The sequence below is a fragment of the Ahaetulla prasina genome, chromosome 2 (genome assembly GCF_028640845.1).
Source record: "Ahaetulla prasina isolate Xishuangbanna chromosome 2, ASM2864084v1, whole genome shotgun sequence".
In the NCBI taxonomy this organism is placed as follows: Eukaryota; Metazoa; Chordata; class Lepidosauria; order Squamata; family Colubridae; genus Ahaetulla; species Ahaetulla prasina.
This window is the reverse complement of record NC_080540.1, coordinates 12,226,063-12,249,166: the sequence shown is the minus strand read 5'-3', so window position 1 is coordinate 12,249,166 and position 23,104 is coordinate 12,226,063. Positions and strand designations below refer to the sequence as shown.

At 45.6% G+C, this 23,104-nt stretch overlaps 1 protein-coding gene across 1 annotated transcript in view; it reads left to right on the top strand.

Moving 5' to 3' along the window:
* Window positions 1-383: 383 nt before the first annotated feature.
* Window positions 384-23,104, top strand: part of LOC131190370 (retinoic acid receptor RXR-beta-like) — a 41,283-nt gene continuing 18,562 nt past the window's right edge. The window contains exons 1-2 of the mRNA XM_058167690.1: window positions 384-398; window positions 3,101-3,557. Coding sequence (XP_058023673.1) covers window positions 384-398; window positions 3,101-3,557 — 472 coding nt within the window. The remainder of the gene's footprint in view (window positions 399-3,100; window positions 3,558-23,104) is intronic.

Sequence of the window (23,104 nt, the reverse complement as noted above, 5' to 3'; positions counted from 1 at the left end):
AAGAGATTCTAACCAAGGAAGGCTAGCACGTTTGGAGAATGACAGAATGAGGTGAGTCTATATTTATTTATTTATTTTTATTAAATTTCTATACCGCCCTTCTCCCGAAGGACTCAGGGTGGTTTGCAGCCAAATATAAAACAATATTCATAATAAACATTAAAAACACTATATATTAGTGTAGAAAGAAAGAGACTTAACAGAGCGTGCAAACTATTACACAAGTTTCTTCATTTCATGTGCTAGCAAAAAACACTTAGGATCATCCAGTAGAGATTAGACTCCTACGTGGAAAGAGAGATGCTAATGTTCAAGAATGGTTCAACAAGAACCATTATTGTTGATGCATGCTGGTTAATCTGAAAAGCCAATGAATCACCAATATGAAGCCAATACAGGTAATCCTCAACTTACAACTATAATTGACCCTGGCAATTACAGTGATAAATCACGATGGTCATAAAGCCAACAGGGTGCAGCATCAGCCTAAAAAGCCAGTGCAACCCTAAATTGCATTAATAGAGGGATACAATCAACATCAAGTAAGGTACTAATAGCACTCTATAAAGTCTTAGTAAGACCATGGAGATTTTACAGTATCCTTCCCCTGCCACGCCCACCAAGCCACACCCAGCAAGCCACATTCACAGAACCAGGGAGATTCAGTAAATGGTATTGGTATAAAATAGCTTTAGCTTACATTTCTTTTCACAGTGTTTTTCACCTCTCAATATTTTATTTGCCTTCTCATTTCATATATCTTCTATCCTCTCCCTAGCCTTACTTATCCCCTTATGGATAGGTATACATATAATCTCCAAATGAGGTATACGATAATAAAACCATGTCTAAAAAGCAAGCACAAAGGAAGAAAAAGATGTAAAGAGAGGGAAAAGAAGCAGAATATTTCCTTCCATGAATTTAGAGCTGAATTATAATTTTATTCATTCATTCAATTTAGATTCCTCCCCAACAAGTAACTCAACAAGAATGTATTTTTTTATGGTATTTAGTATAAAATGATTTCTTCTTTCTTGAATGGAGAATCTCTACAGTTTCTTGCAACCGAGTGTTGGAATGTTATATATTACAGGTAGTCCTCGACTTACAACAGTCCGCTTAGTGACCATTCAAAGTTACAACGGCAGTAAAAAAAGCAACCTATAACCATTTTTCACTTAGGACTGTTGTAGCATCGCCATAATCACATGATCAAAATTCTTGGGAACTGACTCACATTTATGACCCTTGCAGTATCCTGGGGTCACAGGGTCACCCTTTTGCGACCTTCTGACAAGCAAAGTCCATGGGAAAACCAGAGTCCTTCCCTCAACAACCTTGTTACTAATTTAACAACTGCAGTGATTCACTTAACAATTCGCTTAACCACGGTGGTGCAGTGGTTAGAGTGCAGTACTGCAGACTACTTCTGCTGCCTGCCATCTGCCTGCAATTTGGCAGTTCAAATCTCACCAGACTCAAGGTTGACTCAGCCTTCTATCCTTCCGAGGTTGGTAAAATGAGGACCCAGATTGTTGGAGGCAATATGCTGACTCTGTAAACCGCCTAGAGAGGGCTGCAAAGCACTATGAAGCGGTATATAAGCCTTAGTGCTATTGCTATAAACAACTGAGTTAGGATGGATTGTGAATCCAGCAATTCACTCAACAACAGCACTTAACAACTGTGGCAAAAAAGGGGCCAAATTCACTTAACCAATAACTACATAGTACGATGGACTTACAGGGCCGGCGCAACATGTAACATGTTCACACTGGTGTAATTGAACTGGGTGTTTGTTAATATGATTTATTGGGTTACGGATTTTTGTTCCCATTGTGAGTTGTATTGTGTTGGGGGGGTCGCACTGAAGGAGCTCCACCAATCTCATTCTACATATGTTGTACAGTGACAATAAAGGTTATTATTATCTTCAATGTTTCACTTCATAAGAAAATTATGCTGGGCTCCATTGTGGTGGTTAAGGGAGGACTACCCAGAAGGATTGGGGGGGGGGGGACGGGAGGCAACGACGGGCCTTCTTGCCCGTTGCTGAACTACAACTCCCAGCATCCCTCGTGCCGAAGTCATACATTCAGCATCATTTGGAAGTCCATGGCTTTTGGTCTCTTTCTTTCCCTACCTACCCCAATTTTGGGGGCAACCTCTAATTACGGTTAGCGACGTTTCATCAATTTTCCAAGGTGGGGAAAAAACAACAACACCCTATCTCGACGAGGATATTTCGCAATTCACCCTGTAAAAAAAAAAAAGCCAGGCTTTAAGGCACTTGGCAAATAAACAATAATTAAAAAAAAGCTGCCTTCGAATCTTGCAACAAGGATGGCGCTTCGGAGAGATAGATAGACAGGTAGGTAGGTAGGCAGGCAAGCAGGCAGATAGGTAGGTAGATAGGTAGGCAGGCATATCGATAGGTAGGTAGGTAAACAGGTAGGTAGGCAGATAGGTAGGCAGGTGGGTAGGTAGGCAGGCAGGCCGATAGATAGGTAGGTAAATAGGTAGGTAGGCAGGCAGATAGGTAGGTAGGTAGGCAGGCAGATAGGTAGGCAGGCAGATAGGTAGGTAGATAGGTAGGCAGGCATATCGATAGGTAGGTAGGTAAACAGGTAGGTAGGTAGATAGGTAAGCAGGCAGGCAGGCAGATAGGTAGGCAGGCAGATAGATAGGTAGGTAGGTAGGTAAATAGGTAGGTAGGCAGGCAGATAGGTAGGTAGGTAGGCAGGCAGGCAGGTAGGTAGGTAAATAGATAGGCAGGCAGGCAGGCAGACTGACAGATAGACGAGAGAGAGAGAGAGAGGATGGACAAAGATTTCTGATCCATCCGGGCGGCGATTCCCGCTGATCCCCGGCGACGGAAGAAGAGCCTCGGGCGTGTCACCCCGCCTGGAAACGTCGAGCTCCCCAAACATCCCCGCGTGGTCTCCCTTCCCCGATCTTACGACCTCCCTCCCTCCCTCCCTCCCTCCCGCCTTTTCAAAGCGGAACGCAGGTGGCGAGGGCGGAGGGCGGAGTGGGAGGTAAAGGAAACAGCATGAACAAAAAGCGAGAATGAATGAATGAATGAATGAAGAACCCGGAGGCGGCGGCGGCGGCGGGGGGAGGAGCGCGCCACCCGCAGGAACAGCCGAGGGCGGGGGGGGGGAGAGAGAGAGAGAGACGCTGGTCACGGGGTGGGGACAAACGTGGTGGAGGAAGGTCGCTATTGGCGGCCGCCGCTGCCCGTCAGAGCCCCCCCAGCCTCGACGCTCCACTTCCTGCCACTCGGCGGAGCCCCCGAGGAAGTGGCCCACGCCGGGCTGAGGCCACCGCCGCCCAAAGCGCTGGAGGAGCATCTAAGCCCTCCTTCCCTCCCTCCCTCCCCCGGCTCTGCGCTCCCGGCTTCTCCTCCTCCTCCTCCAGCGCATCCCTGAAGCCGGCTCCGCCATGGCCTGGCTCTGGAAGCGCGGGGGGTGAGCGGACAAGGGGTCTCCAGGAGCCCCGACGCCGGCTTCCCACCCCCCCCCCACTCCCCGAAAAAAAGCGGGGCACGCAGCCAGGTAAGTAACAGCCGGGCGTGGGGTGGATGGGGTGTGTGCGTGGTAGTTTGGACTTCAACTCCCATCATTCCCTAAGAATGGGTGGGGGGAGGTAATCAGAAGGGGGGGGTTGCTGGTGGTGGTGGTCGTTAGGCTGGATTTGCCAAATTCCGGCCATTGGATGTTTCTAGATTCCGGAATTGATCGCCATATGTGTCCCCCACCCCAACTCCCTCCCTCCCTCCCTCCCCGCCTGCCTTGGATCTTAGGTTGGCATACATGCTCTCTGTCTGTATCGAAGGATAATACAGGGATATAATACAAGGGATGTAATCTCTGCCCCCCCCAAAAGCCCACCCAGTTGTGTATTTCTGGGGTTCCAAGGCCTGCTGCGCCCCCCCCCGTCCCCTTTTTTAGGGAAGGGATCTGGGTCAGTAGTTCGGAGAAGCAGGAGTGAGGTTGGGGGGGGAGGGAGGGAGGGAAGGTTGCAGTGGGGTGCCTGGAGGTGTATTGGAAGGGAGGAGATCTGGAAGGAGGAGGAACCTTGGGGCAATTTCAGGGTGGGGGTGATGAAAGGAGCAAAAGCCCAGTTCCAGTGGGGGGCTGCTTTTTAAGGTGAGGCAGAAGAAGTCTTAGGAGAGGTGGGTCTTGAAGTCATAAGGATTGGAAAGTAAAAAAATTAAATTAAAATGGGGAGAATTGGGGAATGGGGGGGATGTCTGTGAAACAGTCATGAGATGGAATTGGGAGGCGAGAAAAGGGGTCGGAGTCAGGGGCGGGGGGGGGGAGGGAGGTCTGGAAAACTGGGATGGTATCATGCAGTGCAAGTCCTGGAAAATAATATTTGCATCATCTTCGGGGGAGTTTCTTGCCGTTGTGGCATAGAAGGAGCTTAGTGGATTAATTACGAAAAGATAAGCATCCGGTGAGTGTGTTTGAGATGGGCGAGTTATTGTGGTTCTAGCCTGGCTTTTTGTACAAGCCTTGCTAATGGCCTCTGGTTTTCTTCAGTGGTTTCTCTTTTCCTTTAATAGTGATCCTGAGCAACCAAGTGCCGTGAATTCTTGCAACAACCTTACTGGGAATGGCATTGATCAACCCCATTTTATCGACTGAAAATCCTATTTGGAAGACCAATTTGTTTTGGCTTACCTGGGATTTTAAACCTAAGGCTCTTGAATTTTGACAGACATGTCTAATGTGGAAGATTTTGGAACTGTGTTGTGTAGTGACTAGACATGCTTGGAAAGATGGAGTGTTGTGCGAGTCTAAAATTAAAGCAGTGTGTATGGGCATCACATGTACTACACTGTACATCTCTTGCAACATCCGGCATTTGGGGTAATTGATTAAAAAAAACTAACCCTCCTAGTAAAAATATCCATAGCAATCATGAGGGAGTAATAAGAATACTATTCTAGCAATAATAAGAAAATAATAAGAACCCTCATTATTACTTTTTTGGGAAATTTGAAGTATTTTGTCTGGTTTTGTGTTTCAGCCGCCCTTACAAGATCCTTACTAGATTAGAACAGGATTACTCTAAAAGTCTTTCGGTGGGGGGAAATCTAAGGCTACTAGTTTAAGGATTGCTCAAGACTGCTTCTGAGAAGGAATGTAAGGTTTTTACACATGAGTAAGAGTGTTGCAAGACTTGAATTAAAGCCCTCCTGGGTTTTCCGGTGCTGGACGTCTTTCAGGGACGACAAATGAAGAAGGTAGCTGGAGAGCCAATTTGGTATAAAATTTGGTATAAAGGTTAGAGGCTAGAACCTGGGAGTCTTAGGCACAAAGTCAGCTGGATGACCTTGAGCTAAATCGTTCTTTCTCAGCCCCCAGGAAGAAAGTGGCAATTGCAAATTACTTCCGAAAATGTTGCCAACAAAACTGCAGGGACTTGTCCAGACAGTTCGCAGGAGTCAACAGTGACTCCAAGGCATTGAAAAAAAAAATTCTAGATGGGTGATACAGAAGAGAAAGCATGTCTAGACCGGAGTTCCTCAACCATGGCTGGTTGAGGAACTCGGAGTTGAAGTCCACCTATCTTAAGGCCACGGAATTCATTTATGTAGGAGATGAGTACAGGTAAGTCCTTGACTTCTGACTACAATTGAGGCCAAAATTTCTGTTGCTAAGTGAGGTATTTGTTAAGTGGCTTTTGCCACATGTTACGACCTTTCTTGCCGATGTTGTTAAGTGAAACCCTGCAGTTAACAGCATGGTTGTTAAGTGAATCTGGCTGCCCTTTTGATTTTGCTTGTCAGAAGGCTGCAAAAGGTGACCCCCGGGACACTTCAACCGTCGTAAATATGAACCAGTGGCCAAGCCTCTGAATTTTGATCATCTGACTATGGAGATGCTTCAATGGTCGTAAGTATGGAACACGATCATAAGTCAATTTTTCCTGTGCCGTTGTAGCTTTGAACTGTCACTAAACAAACTGTTGTAAGTGGAGGACTACCGCTATACTTTCCACTATTTGGACTATAAAGTTTTAAATGAGGACATGGAGTCGCTTAACAACCATTTGTTTAGTGACAGTTCCTCGTGCTTACAACCATCGCAGCATCCCAGGGTCACGTGATCAAAATTCAAGAGCATTGCAACCAGCATGTATTTAACCATAGTTGAAGCCCCAGGGTTACGTAATCATCATTTGAGACCTTCCCAGATGGTTTCTAACAAGCAAAATCGATGAGGAAAGCTGGATGCACTTAACAAACAGTAATGATTATCTTAACCATCATGGTTAAAAAAAAGAGGTTGTAAAATTGAGCAAGACTCATTTAACAATCGTCTTGTTTAGCAATCGAAATTCTGTTCCTGATTGTATCCGTAAACTGAGGATTATAATGGCCTTTGCTACTGCTCTTAGGTAGACACAATTAAATTCACTTTTCCCTTTGGAGTTGCAGTGGAAGGTCAGTAGAATATGGCATCTGTTTGCAAGATTATAATTTACATTTGTGCGGCTGACTATTCCAAATTGCTCTAAATGCTGTTCTCGATTAGACAACTTGATTATATTGGTGCATTACGATCAGTCATTTTTAATTAAGTTCTGATGAATAAACCATAATAGACCGGATTCTCACAGCATGTAATGCTTAATAAACTTTTAAACCATAATGGGGTTTGCTTGGATATGGCTGAGTATGTGATTTATAAACCATTTTAATAGCCTGGTTTGATGTAGTCGTGTTAGCTGACCCAAACATGGGTTTTTAAATTATGATTGAGCAAACTGTAGGTCAGTATGTTGTGCCTTTATCAAAATTTATTAATTAAAACCATGGTGACCTATTAAGCTATCCTTGCTGTTTCCATTCCTCTTAGTAACCTACAAGAGGTGAGGAAATGTTTCTGAACCTTACGGGACGATCTATAATCTGGAATGCGATCAGAATGTTACCTAAGTGACTGGTTCAGAATCAATAGATGGAGATACAATTAACAAATAAAAGCAGTGTTCCAAACAGTGTAGTGGGGTCATGTCCTTATTGAGCATGTTAAGCAAACATTCAGCGTGTGCGTTTGGAAAAAGAATATGTAACCAGGTCACACAATGATCCTAACACAGACAAATAGATCAGTAGAATGACCGAAGCAGAAGAAAGTTTCCATTTTGGAACCTCAATTATTACGGCTTTAAGTTATCACAGCACTGTGGATCATGGATAGTTCACAAACTTTCATCCCTGTAAAGGTGGGAACTGGGTTTCCTTCTGGTAGTTTTCTGATAGAGGAGTACTTTGGTTCATAATAACGATCAGCATTCTCTGCTTGAAATGAAACTCGGGAGTGGTGGTTAGAATAGAGAGCTAGTTTGGTCTAGTGCATTGGGTGTCAAACTCGAGTCGTCACGTTGCTGTCACGTGACGTACTGTGACATCTCCCCCCTTCGTGGAGCTCGGGTGGGCGTGGCCTGCGCATGATGGATCTGGCCCACGGGCTGCCACTTTTGACCCCGTGATCTGGTGATTAAGGTTCTAGGCTAGAGACCAGGTGACGTGAGTTCGTCCTGCCTTAGGCATAAAAGCCAGCTAGATGCCTTTGGGCCAATCATTCTCGGCCCAACCCACCGTTATTGCTGTTATCGTAAGAGTGGTTGTGCTGGGAAAAGTAGAGAAGGAGTAGGAGATACGTTGATCACTTTAAATTACTTATAAAGTAATAAAGGTGGGATAGAAATCAAACAATAGCACATCATCTCAGTTATTCCTCAGTTTTGGAAATGTTCCCTGGACTGGCTGGAGTTGGAGTTTAATCATATGTAGAGGGTATCATATTACTTATTTAGGACTAGGTCTAGAGAGGTGATGGGTTCAAATTCTGATTTACAAGTACTGCTACCATATACAGGAATAGAACTTTTATGTGCCGTTGTGAACGCCTTAGAAAGAAGGAGGGAAAATGTTATGGTCACCATAAAGATCATTATCAGCAAGCAGCTGGTGGCTGAATGCAGAAGCTCAGTGGATCAGTTTCAAACCAGGAAGTTATGCCTCAAATAGATGGGAGACATGCTTCCTCATAGTCAAGACAATAGAACATGTCAAACACTCCCACAGATAACCTTGATGTGGAGAAGACCACTGAAGGAGAACTTACTTCCTTATGTAGCAGACTGTTCCACTGGCTGACATCTAGTACTGTACAGTCAAGAAGTTCCTCTTGAGGTCTAGCCTCAACACATGTCTTCGTGAGTCCATTCTTTCTTCCTTGTGACAACCCTTTTCTACGTTTTTCTACGTCGGCAACTTTAAGATGTGTGGACTTCCACACATCTTTAAACTGACTGAGATGGAGAAACACTGCTTTATATATTAACCTTACAGGCTAACCATAGATTCTTTAAATGTTTTTGAAATGTTTGCTTTCGGACTCCTAGTATCTTGGAAACTCTGCTTTACGATCATTTAATTTGTCATTGTCCTTTCTGAATTGTGGTGACAGAACTGAACCCAGTGTCTGATCAGGGCAGAGTACGATCAGGGCAGACTAGAGTTGAACTATGGTCAGGGCAGAAGTGAATTAAACTATGATGAGGGGAGAAGAGGTGTTGAACTATCATCAGGGCAGAAGAGAATTGAACTGCACTCAGGGTAGAAGAGCATTTATCATCTATGATCTGGATTTTGTGTTCCCATTAGTAACCTTCAAGACAGCTTTTTCCTTTGTAGTAGCTGCATTACAGTACTGGCTCATGTTTAAGTTGTCAGTTAACAACATCCAGATCACATGTATTGCTGTTAAACTAATTCTTCTCCATTGTATATCACACAAGAGTCACCTTGTGGTTGAGATGGGAAGCAAATAAATTTAATTAATAAAAACAAAAAGGCACGTTTTCTTTTTTTTTCTTGCTAGTTGCAGAACTTTACATTTCCTTCTGGTTCGCAGTTCCCTATTTTATTCATTTATTTGATTTTTAACCTGCCTTTATTGCTTTATAAGTAACTCAGAGTGGTGAACGTACTTAATATTTCTTCTTCCTCCTATTTTCCTCACAACAACAACCCTGTGAGGTAGACTGGGTGGCCCAAAGTCTCCCAACCGGCTCTCCTGACTAAGTGGGACTAGAACTCACCGTCTCCTGGTTTCTAGGCTGGCACCTTCACCACTACATCAAACTGGCTCTAGATTATTATTATTTTTGAACCTTCTCAATTCTGTTAGCCACTACTCCCAGTTTTGTGTTACCTTCACATTTAATAATCCTCTCCTCAGCACTTTCATCCTATCATTAATAAAAACGCTGATCAGCATGGGCTTCAAAGAGAGCCCTGGGATGCTCGGGTTCCCATTCCCAAACTGGTGTGGAACCATTTATGCACCCGCGCAGCCCTCCCGAGGTCTGTTTTCACTGCCAGAGGATTGCAGGAGGCCATGGCAGCTGAAAACGGACATTGCAGGGGCCACACACAGCCCTCCCGAGGTCCGTTTTCACTGCCAGAGGGTTGCAGGAGGCCATGGCAGCTGAAAACGGATATTGCAGGGGCCACGCGCAGCCCTCCCGAGGTCCGTTTTCACTGCCAGAGGGTTGCAGGAGGCCATGGCAGCTGAAAACGGATATTGCAGGGGCCACACGCAGCCCTCCTGAGGTCCATTTTCACTGCCAGAGGGTTGCAGGAGGCCATGGCAGCTGAAAACGGACATTGCAAGGGCCATGCGCAGCCCTCCCGAGGTCTGTTTTCACTGCCAGAGGGTTGCAGGAGGCCATGGCAGCTGAAAACGGACATTGCAAGGGCCACGTGCAGCCCTCCCGAGGTCCGTTTTCACTGCCAGAGGGTTGCAGGAGGCCGTCGCAGCCAAAAACAGCTCTCTGGGAGGCTGTTGTTGCTGGCAGAGTGCTTGGGCCTCCACAGGCCCCCCTGACATAAGTGATGTCAAGCTGGCCGCGCCCACCCCATCCCCCTGAGGTCAAAAACAGCCCTGATGCAGCCCTCAATGAAATTGAGTTTGACACCCCTGACTTAGACCATATTTTTCCATGTTTTAATTGGGATTCATCTTTCCATGTCTATGAGGCAGAAGTCGCAGGGCCAACATTTGTCTAGAAGCATGCCAACTGTGTTTCATAACTGGAAAAAAAAAATTGCAGATGTAATTTTAGTACTGAGAAATAGGATAACAAAGGTTCAAGTGGATTTCCCTTCCTAGCTTGAAATCTGTCATCGTCACCTCAGGGTGTATTTAAAACAGATAACGAAGTCTCCACATCAAAAGAAACCGTAATGACTGCTGAGTCACCCCAAAAGAGACACCAAAGAAACTGTCCCTTCTGGGTTGATCCTTAAGTCTTAGAGCAGGTGTGTCCAAACTTGGTCCCTTTAAGAATTGTGGACTTCAACTCCCAGAGTCCCTCAGCCAGCTTTGCTGGCTGAGGGACTCTGGGAGTTGAAGTCCACAATTCTTAAAGGGACCAAGTTTGGACACCCCTGTCTTAGAGGCTCCTTTTTATTCTTTTAACGTTGGTGTTGGTATTCAGTGTCCTAAAAATGAGTTTTTCAGACTAAAGATCTCTAATCCAGCACATAGGTGGATTAAGTGTACAGGTAGTCCTCGATTTACAACAGTTCACTTAGTGACCGCTCAAAGTTACAATAGTGACTTCTGACCGTTTTTCACACTCGCGACTTTTGCAGCATCCTCGTGGGCGCATCATTTACATTTGGGCGATTGACAATTTGACTCACATTTATGATGGTTGCAGTGTCCCAGGGTCATGTGATCTCCTTTTGCGGCCTTCCGACACGCCAAATCAACATGGAAACTAGATTCGCTTAACAACCGTGTTACTAATTTAAGAACTGCAGTGATCCACTTAACAAATGAAGGGAGAAAACTCGTAAAATGAAGCAAACTCATGTAACCAATTTCTCACTTAACTGAAATTGTGGGCTCAATTGTGGTCGTAAGTTGAGGACTACCTATAGATCTTAGAAGCATTCTCTTGTTTGTATTATGTTACAAAGACGTTACACAGTACTGCATCTCTATTTAAGTAGTCCTTAACTTATAATTAATTGCTTAGTGACCTTTAGAGTTACCATGGACCCCGAAAAATCTATCACCCAGATTTGAAGTTTCTGCAAACATTCGCCTCCCCAGGTCACATGATCACATTTTGGGTGTTCGGCAACTGGTCCACATTTATCAGTGCAATTTCTGACATTTTTGTCAGAAAACAGTGTTTTATTTTCCAGTTTCCTGCAAAAAAAGCCCCATAGCAAACAATGGGTTTGCTTAATGACCATTGCATTCACTTTATGACCGCTATGAAAAAGGTTGTAAAATCGAGTGTAGTTATGTGATGATCTGCTTAATGACTGTCATGAGTTATGACTGAAATAACGGGCTCAGTTAAGTTGTAAGACAAGGAGTGCCTGTATTGTAGACAAATTCTTCAAAAATCTGTTAGGCTTTAATACAGCCAGGGTGCCAAATTTTGGAATATGATGATACAATCTGATATTATTCCTGTGTATATCCTGAAATGGGTGGACCTCTTTTATTTTATCGAACTGTGTGGAATCATAGATGTGGGAAGAATCCAGTACAGGTAGTCCGCGACTTAATAACAGTTCATTTAGTGACCGTTCGAAGTTACGACACTGAAAAAAGTGACATGGCCATTTTTCAAATGACCATTGCAGCATCCCCATGGTCACGTGATTAACATTTGGATGCTTGGCAACTGGTTCATATTTATGACGGTTGCAGTATCCCTGCATCATGTGATCTCCTTTTGCGACCTTTGACAAGCGAAGTCAAAGGGGAAACCAGATTCACTAATTTAAGAGCTGTAGTGATTCACTTACCAATTGTGGCAAGAAAAGTCATAAAACAGGGCAAAACTCTCTTAACCACACAATTTCTGGGCTTAATTGTGGTCATTAGTCAAGGACTACCTGTATATAACATTCAGTTCTGGTTAAATCCACACATCCTACAGTTTGCCAAGTTTGAGAAGCACTGATTTGGAATGTTTTCAGCCAATGAGCCACAGTGGCGCAGTGGTTAGAGTGCAGTACTGCGGGTTACTTCAGCTAACTGCCGGCAATTTGGCAGATTGAATCTCACCAGGTTCAAGGTTGACTCAGCCTTCCATCCTTCCGAGGTGGGTAAAATGAGGACCCAAATTGTTTGGGGGCAATAGGCTGACTCTGTAAACCGGTTAGCACTGTAAAAGCACTGTAAAGTGGTATATAAGTCTATGCTTATATTGCTATTGCTATAAAGACTTAAAGAATACCGGTAATCCTTGATTTATGACCACAAGTGAGCCACAAATTTCCATTAGTAAGTGAGACAGTTGTTAAATGAGTTTTGCCCCGTTTTACTTCCTTGTTACATTTGTTAAATGAATCGATGTAGTTGTTAAGTTAGTCACAGGGTTGTTGAGTGAATCTGGCTTCCCCATTGACTTTGCTTGTCAAAGGTCACCAGCGGGGATCACATGACCCCGGGACACTGCAGCTGTCATAAATATGAATCCGTTGCCAAGTATCTGGATTTTGATCATGTGACCATGAGGATGCCGCAACGGTCGTAAGTGTGAGAAACTGTCTTAAGTCAGTTTTTTCACTGTCGTCGTAACTTCAAAAAGTCACTGAACAAATGGTCATAAGTCAAGGACACTGTACTGAAACTTTTATAATGATGCTTTTTTAAAAAAAAAATTGCAGCGCGAGGGCTGCTGGGTTATTGAAGATGGACTATTGGAGTATCTCACGATTGGTTTTTGGCTATGCTGGTGTTCGTAGAGGGTTTGGAAAGTTTTTTAGATGGCGTTTGAGTCTTCGGTCAATTAAGTCTTCAGTTTTTCCAAATGGAGCAACTTCCTAGGCCAGTGATGTCTATCCTTTTCCAGACCGAGTGCCCAAAGCGCGCCCGAACCCCCAAAATAAAATGCCCCCTGCCCCCGTGCAAGTGCATATGTGCATGACCCTCGCGCATGTGCCCATCCCCTGTCCCCTTTCCACCCCCTCATGCGCCCTGCCCCCGTCCATGCACACGCACCCTTTGCATGCGTCCTACCCCCTGTGAATGCACGCATGCCCCTGCACATGCCCCACCCCACGCGTGCATGGCAGAGACCTGATGACCAGCTGGCCTGCTGAAGGAGCGAACGCACGCGTGGCGGAGCTGAACTGAGGCGACGTCTCACGTGCCCACAGAGAGGGCATTGCGTGCCACCTGTGGCACGCATGCCATAGGTTCACCATCACGGTCCTAGGCAAATCAGAAAAGATTTATGTTTTCCTGTTATGGGACCTTTTGAGCCATGGATTGTCTCTGGATGACTCAGCGCCAATCAGCTATTGGATGGTGGGAGGCTTCCGGTTGATAGTACTGCTCTCAGCTGCTGCGTCGGGCAATTAACAATTGCAACTATGATAGACTACGATCTTGGGAAGATCCTATTCTTGATGACAGTAATGGTGGTGGCTCATTATGATAGATTCTTCTGTCTGTGAAGAAGGACCAATTTAATTAATCCACCCCAGGTTTCTGATAGGCCTGGATGGATTTCAGAGGGAACTTAGGGTCCCCAAGGCATAGTTTGACGGAAATCTTAAGTCGTTGCTTGGAATGAGAAAACATAGAAAAACCACGACAATGAGGATCAGATCACACCTGAGTGGAGTCTGTTTACCTGCTTGTGGAGGCTGGTGAGTCCTCGTTTTCAGAGGACTTCCTATGATCAAACAGCACAGACGACTCTCAACTCCCAGAGCAGGGGTTGGCAGTCTTAAACACTCAAAGAGCCATTTGGACCCGTTTCCCACAGAAAAGAAAACACCGGGAGCCACAAAACTCTTCCCGTGCCTGACTATTTCCTGAGCGGCCACAAAACTAGCATATGTAGTTGAATTAAATATTCTGTTTTCTTCTGAAACTTTTCTTTTCTTGGATTTATTCATAGTTGGCTTACCGGGAGTTGAAAAGCTTAATAAATTGCATGCTGATGGGTGTCGCACATTGGCGGTTGTGGTGCATATTTTGAGCGACAGGGAGCTGCAGCAGAGGGATGAAAGAGCCACAGGTCGTTGATCACTGTCCTAGAGGAAGACTAGTCAATCCAACTGAAGTATTGGGTAAGAGCCTTTCTTAAGATTATATCCTGGAGATAAGAGGAGTGAAATATAGTTTTCTTATTGTTGTTGGTCAACTGTGTAGGGCAGCCCTATACCCTCCTGGGTAAGGAGGGTGTTCTGTCTCCTTCCCCACTTTGGATTAACGAGCTGGCCTTCAGCCAGTGGATTCACTGCTCTTATCAGTCCTGGCAGAGAAATCGCAGCTGCCTGCCAAAGTTCAAACAAATGACTTACGTAGCAAGACTTTCAGCTCTTTTTGAAACGGTTCAGCTAAACTTTTGCTTCCCGTGGAATTGAGAGCAGTCCCAAAGCTCCTTATATATCCTGTGGGGTGGGGCCCCTGCCCCACCCTTCCTTTTGATGACGCTGCCTCTCTAATCTTCTGAAGCGCGGGTTGATCCAGGCTTGATTAGTATGATTATCAGCTGCCTTTGTAGGCGTAGCCTGAGGAAGGGAGGAATCAGGGGATGTCAGCCTCATTACGTCCTCCGACTGGCCTGATTCTGGCTCCTGGAGCCGGGCCAAAGGAATCGGTGCTCCTGAGGTAAGCCTTACCAGCCCTTCCCCCTCACTCTCAGAGTCACTTTCGGGCATGGGGCCAGGTTCGGGGGCTGGAGCCACAACACTTAGTCATTTCCTGGGTAAAGTGAGTCTCGCCAGATTTTCTGCCCTTTTACGCCATGGTTGTTATGCAATCGCTGATGTTCTTAAAGTGAGTCATGTGGTCATTAAGCGGGTCCAGTTTCCCCCCCTTGGACTTCGCTTGTTGGAAGCCAGCTGGGAAAGTCACAAACGGGGACAACATGATCTGGGGAAGCTACAGTTGTCCTAAACAGACGCTGGTGGCCAAGCGTCTGAATTTTGTACATGTCCCCCATGACAGCAATGGTTGTAAGTGTTAACGATCCGGCTGTAAGTCATTTTTTTTTTCATTGGGATTGTAATTTCAAGCTTTGCTGGCTGAGGAATTCTGGGAGTTGTAGTCCACAAGTCTTAAAGTTGCTAAGATTGGAGACCCCTGACCTAAACGGGATGGGTGTAACCCCCGGAATTTCTCCAGGAATTATTGTCTTACAATTTTAATTGTTAGTGTGACCAAAGGATATAATTTACCCCATATGTAGGGAGTCATATTAATGTTTCGTTAACGTAAATGATATTTACATTAAATGACTAGCTGTCCTTTCTCACTCCCTTTTCTGTTAATCACCCAGATGAAATCTCTGTTTGATTTCTTTGTCCCTGCGGAGAAAAATTGATGACTTCATTGAATAGTTTCCATACCTCTCCTGGAGCTAATTGGCAGTTGTTCAAGTTGACAGTGGATTGGGGATAAATGTTACTGGTTCAGTGGACCAGAGTTCTAGGGTTGGTGGCCCGGAGCGGGGGGGAGGGGAGAAAGAGGGAAGGAGTGGGGGGAAAGAGGGGATGGTTTTGTGGGAGGGACAGGTGAGCACCTGTTACTCACACTACAAGCAAATGTGACGCTCACACGAGTGAGGCTCAGTTGCGAATAGGATGTGGCCCGGGTATTGGGCTGCAGCCCACAGATTGGGGACCCATGCAGTTGACATGTTCTGAATTTCAAGGCCATGCCGTAGTGAGGTTCTTGCTTCTTCCCAATACAGCTATGGTGTCAGGGTAGGGTAGAGTAGGGTAGACGAGAGTAGACGAGTTGAGTTTCTCAATCTTGGCCACTTTAAGTTGCGTGGACTTCATCTCCCAGAATTTCTGGAAGTTGAAGTCCATGCAGCTTAAAGTCGTCAAGGTTGAGAAACACTGGAGTGGAGCAGAGTAGAACAGAACACAACAGAATAGAGTTGGAATGGATATTGGAGGACTTCTAGCCCAACTCCCTGCCCAAGCAAGAGACCTCATACCATTTCAAATACCGTAAATGGCTGTCCAGTGTCGTCTTAAAAAGCTCCAGTGATGGACCACCCACAACTTCTGAAGGCAAGCCGTTCCATTGGTTGATTGTTCTCACTGTTAGGGAAGTTTCTCCTTACTTCTAGGTTGTATCTCTCCTTCATAAGTTTCTGACTATTTCTTCTTGTCTTCTTGTTCTTCTTGTCCAAGTGCTTTGGAGAATAGGTTGAGACCCTCTTCTTTGTGGCAGCTCCTTAGATATTGGAAGGCTGCTTTCGTGTCATATAATGTAATATTGTGTTTTCCTGAAAATAAGACCGGGTCTTATATTCTTTTGGGCACCAAAATAAGCTCTAGGGCTTATTTTCAGGGGATTTTATTTATTTTTTCCATGTCCAGGAGGCCCACTTCTTCTGCTTGCTCGTGGCAGGGCAGGAAGCAGTGTGATGTACCAGTGTCGCCACTGCTGCAAGGCAAGGGGATGGAACTAACTGGCATAACTCAGGGCCTCCGCAGCCAGGCTACCTAGTCCCCAACACCTGCCTCGCCTCGTGGCGGAAGCTGCGCTAACCCCATCTACAAGGACCCCACATGGCTGCCAGCCCACTTCTGCTTGCGGCCACAACAGAGCGGGAGGCTGAGCAACGCACTGTTCTTGCGGCCATGAGATAAAGGGGGGGGTAGAGCTGCCCCACATACCCCTCATCGGCTGTCATGCCCCCTCCACCATTGGCTTTGGAGGAAAATGGGCAAGGGCGGGGCGAGTCAGGCCAGGGCCTTTTCAGGATTAGAACAGCTTGTAGACAGGGAGAAACAGGGGCAGGCTGAACATGAGAGGCAAAGCTCATGAGCAAGGACCACCCCCTCCTGATCCGAGAGCATAGAGAGTGGAGAGAAGGCGAGAACAGTGCTGATTGAGCAGGCTACTTGGGAGAAGAGTGCCCGACCCATCTTCACAAGGCACATCTGGGGAATGAGACTTAAGGAGTTGCTGTGGGGAGAGGCATTTGTTGAGAACAAACACTGAGTTCTTGAAGTATTAATTGCCGATAACTCTTTGCATTCTTTCTGGCTTTCTGGACTAATTAACTGGATCCTTTGCTTCCTGAAGTCCTTGATTTGCCCTGCTGGATATATTGATGTGCAGCCTTGGTGTACACAGTGCTGGGCTGTGTGGGGGCTGCTTGAGGTGTGTGTGGGGGTTTGCCATCACTTTGCTCTGGGACGTGCCAGAAACGTGGGAGTGTTTGGGAAAATTTGGAGCAATAAAGGGCTGATTTGAACTGCCAGCTACCTGTGTTATCTCTATGCCATGCCCCGGGTCATCACACTGGCTTACCTCAAGGCTCCCACAGGCAGGCCATCCATACCCCAACACTTGCCTCAACTCGGTATGGAACCAGCATACCGCTTGGCCTCCTGCTCCGTTGTGGCTGCGAGCAAGCAGAAGTGGGTCGGTGGTCTCGTGGGTTCCTACTGCACATGGCTGTTGGTGCTGCCACCGCGAAGGCAGGTGTCAGGGCATAGATGGCTTGGCTGCGGGGGCCCTGAGGTAAGCAGGTGCAGGGTGCATGGGGCAGCTCCACCCTTCTGCCTCTCCTCGTGGCTGCGACACAGTGAGCAACCAAATGGAATGAGTGGCCGGCTGACTGCACAGGCTCTTAAATAGGGCTTATTTTGGGGTAGGGCTTATATTAGTCACACACGTAAAAACATGCTAGGACTTATTTTTGGGATAGGTCTTATTTTCAGGGAAACGGGATTATGCAATGGTGGGATTCAAATAATTTAACAACCGGTTCTCTGCCCTAATGATTTCTTCCAACATCCAGTTTGCCAAACTGCTCAGAAAGTTAACAACTGGTTCTCCCAAAGTGGTGCGAACTGGCTGAATCCCACCACTGGGATTAATGTCAACTTAACCATTAACCTGAAGGCAAGTGGCTGAGGTTTTCTCTCTGTCACCCCATCTTTTGCACCTCAAGATGATACCAAGGGATGTCCAAGAGGTTTTCTGCAGCAAGGGCTGATTGATTTGTCTTCCTAATTTGAACAGAGCTATTGCAAACATTCGTGTCTCCAGCTTCCTCAGCGCAATTCTTTCCCACATACAACTAATTACCTGTCAGCTTCCGTACCTTATCTCTGTAATTCATTTCCTGAGCATGACTATGGAATGTCATGCTCATTACTATGGAATTGGTACACCATATCCAGTTTTGGTCACCTCATTACAAAAAAGATGTTGAAACTTTGGAAAAAGTGCAAAGAGGAGCAGTCAAGGTAATCAAGGGCCTGGAGACAAAAACATATGAAGGCCGGTTGCAGGAATTGGGGTATGGCCAGTCTAGAGAAAAGGAGGACTAGGGGTGACACGATTTTTATTTATTTATTTATTTATTAATCACATTTATATACCGCCCTATCTCCCAAGGGACTCAGGGCGGTTCACAGGCAAGTAAAAGACATATAAATACAGACTAAAACCACAATTAAAAAACTTATTCTACAAAGCCGAATTAAAAAGCAATATAAATAATAAAAACCCATTTAAAACCAATATAAATTTAAAAACTAATCCAGTCCTGCGCAGATGAATAAGTGTGTTTTAAGCTCGCGACGGAAGGTTCGGAGGTCCGGAAGTTGACGGAGTCCTGGGGGAAGTTCGTTCCAGAGGGTGGGAGCCCCCACAGAAAAGGCCCTTCCCCTGGGTGTCGCCAGACGGCACTGCCTAGCTGACGGCACCCTGAGGAGTCCCTCTCTGTGAGAGTGCACAGGTCGATGAGAGGTATTCGGTAGCAGTAGGCGGTCCCGTAAGTAGCCCGGCCCTATGCCATGGAGCGCTTTAAAGATGGTCACCAAAACCTTGAAGCGCACCCGGAAGGCCACGATAGAAGTATTCCAGTATTTGAGGGGCTGCCACCAAGAAGAAGAGGGCAAACTGTTTTCCAAAACACTATAAGGCAAGCCGAGAACAATGTTGCTAAACAATGGGCCAATGGACCACCAGGGGTGAAATCCAGCAGGTTCTGACAGGTTCTGGAGAACCGGTAGCAGAAAACTTGAGCAGTTTGGAGAACTGGTAGCGGAAATCTTGAGTAGTTCAGAGAACCGACAAATACCAGCTCTGGCTGGCCCCAGAGTGAGGTGGGAATGGAGATTTTGCAATATCCTTCCCCCAGGAGTGGGGAGGGAATGGGGATTTTGCAGTATCCTTCCGGTGGAGTGGGGAGGTAATGGAGATTTTGCAATATCCTTCCCCCAGGAGTGGGGAGGGAATGGGGATTTTGCAGTATCCTTCCGGTGGAGTGGGGAGGTAATGGAGATTTTGCAATATCCTTCCCCCAGGAGTGGGGAGGGAATGGGGCTTTTGTAGCATCCTTCCCCTGCCACGCCCACCAAGCCACACCGCGTCTACTAAGCTATGCCCACAGAACTGGTAGTAAAAAAATTTGGATTTCACCATTGTGGACCACCATGGATGAATGGCTGCAGATGCTGAAGGAGTTGGCAGAAATGGCTAAATTGACTCTTGATTAAAGAAACGAATATAAGTACCTTTGTTTCCACATGGAGACCGCTTCTGAACTTTGAGCTTGACGTGGAAAGAAAATGAAACTCTTGGATTTGGGGTTTTACCGATTAGACTGATAGATGCTTATAGAAATGGCTAGTTTGTATTATTTTGAAAAAGCAAAAAGTTGTGGTTTGATGTTAATGCTTTACTTTACTGCAACAGAGGGAGTTGGAAGTCGATGCTTCTTGTTCTCTTTTTCCCAACCCTTCCTCACTTCTCTTTCACTCCCTTCCCCGCACCCCCCATCGTTTCCCTATTTACTTTTGTATTTTGTATCTTACCTTGTAACCTAATAAAAATATTTAAAATTTGGAAATTCCCAGCTCTTGAGAATCAAAAGCCGTGGCCAACTTGTAGTATTTTCTATAGTGTTTATTTATGAACCAATTAAGTTTAGCGCTGATAAATGAGGGGGCTGTGAGAACGTTGACCTCAGTATCTAAGCTTGTTCAGTGCAGAGCAGTTGTAACTATGTCGACTTAAAAGTATGTCCCGTTTTCTGCAATGAGACCACCTCTCTGGCAAGCCTTTCTACCCCCCCCCCCCGTGACTTGTTGTGATGATTACAAATCCCATCTTTTCCAGCTGAGAATACTGGAAAAGGAGACCGTTCCTATCAGTGGTGGGATTCAAATAATTTTAACAACCGGTTATCTGCCCTAATGACCAGTTAGGTGAGCATGGCTAGGGCGTGTGACAGGCAGCATTCAGCTTCCTGCACCCCCCTGGGAGCGAAAACGGGCCATGGGGGAAGGGCCTTTTCTGTGGGGGCTCCCACCCTCTGGAACGAACTTCCCCCAGGACTTCGCCAACTTCCTGACCTTTGAACCTTTCGCCGCGAGCTTAAGACACATCTGTTTATTTGCGCAGGACTGGACTAGAATTTTAAATTTTGAATTTGGTTTTAATTGGGGTTTTATTACTTTTATTGCTATTTTAAATATTCGGCCTTATTTAATAAGTTTTTTAATTGATGTTTTATTCTGTATTTATATGTATGTTTTTTATCAGGCTGTAAACCGCCCTGAGTCCCTTGGGAGATAGGGCGGTATAAAAATGTGAATAAATAAATAAATAAATAAATAAATAAATTTTGGGCCTAGTAGGCCTCTCTGCAGCCTACTGGGAGCAAACATGGGCTGCAGGGAGCTGTACCACACACCCACACACCCTGTTTTGGGCCTAGTAGGCCTCTCTGCACTTACCTGGAAGCGTGTGGGGACTCCTGGAAGGGGAGGAGAGGGGCAGAGCCAGCCAGCAATTTAACTACCGGTTCGTCCGAACCTGGCCCGAACCGGCTGAATCCCACCACTGGTTCCAGTACAGGTAGTTCTCGATTTTTAATGACCGCAACTGAGACCAACATTTCAGTTATTAAGTGAGACATTTGTCAAGTGAGCTTTTCTCCCCATTTTATGACCTTTCTCTCACCACCGTTCTTAAGAGAATCTCTGCAGTTGCTAAGCTAGTGACCCGGTTGTTAAGTGAATGTAGCTTCCCCATTGACTTTGCTGGTCAGAAGGTCGCAAAAGGGGATCACAGGGCACACACACACCACACACACACACACACATGAACCAGTTGCCAAGCGTCTGAATTCTGATTCCCCAGATCCTGGGGATACTGTTCGTAGGTATAAAAAAGTCACCTTTTTCAGTACCGTTGTAACTTTGAACGGTCCACTAAACGAACTGTTGTAAGTCAAGGACTGCCTGCGTTGGGAGGAATTGCATTTTTGTTCTAATCCAAGAGATAAAAGGGGAACCAGTTATGCTGTCCGGACTAGGTCGCAAGTGGAACATCCAGAACTCCAGAAATAAATAAGGACATTTCCTGCTATTTGCAACTGGAAGCTCAACCTGACTTTTTATTTTATTTTATTTTATTTTTATTTACATTTATATCCCGCCCTTCTCCGAAGACTCAGGTCGGCTTACAGTGTATAAGGCAATAGTCTCATTCTATTTGTATATTTACAAAGTCAACTTATTGTCCCCCCAACAATCTGGGTCCTCATTTTACCTACCTTATAAAGGATGGAAGGCTGAGTCAACCTTGGGCCGGGCTTGAACCTGCAGTAATTGCAGGCTACTGTGTTCTAATAACAGGCTTCTTTACAGCCTGAGCTATTACGGCCCTTTTTGGTACTAAATAGCTTGGTACTAAAATAGCCTGAGGACCATTTCCTGTGCTTTTATTTTTGACCCACCGAATTTGAAGCTGCCAGGAGATGCCTTAGTGTCCTTTTCATGAGATGAAGGACATGGAGGCTTGGCAAATGATGTTTCCCTGTGATGGGACCAATAGTACAGGTAGTCCTCGACTTACGACCGCAGTTGAGTCCCAAATTTGTGTTGTTGACTGAAAAATTTGTTCAGTTTAATGACTTTTCTTGCCATACTTTTGTTAAGTGAATCGCTGCAGTTGGTCCAATTAGTAACACGGTTGTTAAGTGAATCTGGTTTCCCCATTGGCTTTGCTGGTCAGAAGGTCGCAGAAGGGGATCACATGAGCGCGCTCCCCCTGTAACGGTTGTAAATACGAACCGGCTGCAACGTTGCTGCAATGATCATAAGTATGAAAAAATAGTCATAAGTCCCTTTTTTGGTGCCGTTGTAACTTCGAACGGTCACTAAGTGAGCTGTTATAAGTGGAGGACTACCTGTATAGCTCTCCTGGTTCCATGGAATCTCTCAATTCCTATATTATTAGGTTTCAGGAGAGAAGAACTAAGAGGCTCTTTGATTTAGCTTTAGGCAGTTAGGATGTGAGGCAATAGAAGGAATCCTCATACGACCATCTTGAGCCCAAAATTTCTGTTGCTAAGTGAAGCACCTGTTTACGACTTTTCTTGCCACAATTGTTAAGTGAATCATTGCAGTTGTGAGGTTAGTAACATGGTTGTTAAGTGAATCTGGCTTCCCCATTGACTTTGCTTGTCGGAAGGTTGCAAAAGATGATCACATGACCCTGGGACACTGCAACCGTCATGAATCAGTTGCCAAGCATCTGAATTTTGATCGCGTGACCATGGGGACACCGCAGTGGTCAACTGTCATAAGTCCTTTTTCCCCCCCAGTGCTGTTGTAACTTTAGTGAACGGTCACTAAATGAACTGTTGTAAGTCGAGGATTACCCGTACGTTCCTCCTTAGTACAAATAGTCCTCCTTTAACAACCACGATTGGGACTGGCAAATCGGTCATTAAGCAAAGCATTGCGTCAGTGAAACGGCCACGGTGCTTACCAGCTTTCCTTTGCTTTACAGCTCTGGAAAGTTGTAAATGTGAGGGCTGGTTGTACGGTAGTTAGTTTTTCATCACCATCATAACCGCAAACCGTTGCTAAACAAAGACAGTTGCCAAATGAAGACTATCCGTTAACAATAGGGAGAGCCTGTGGTGATGCCAGGGCTGAGTTGTAACTTTGGAGAACTGGGTAAATATGCCCAACGTTGGTCACTCAGCCGCTGCAGAAGTCATCCTAGTGACATGAGTGGCAGCAAGAAGCTTGTGTTGC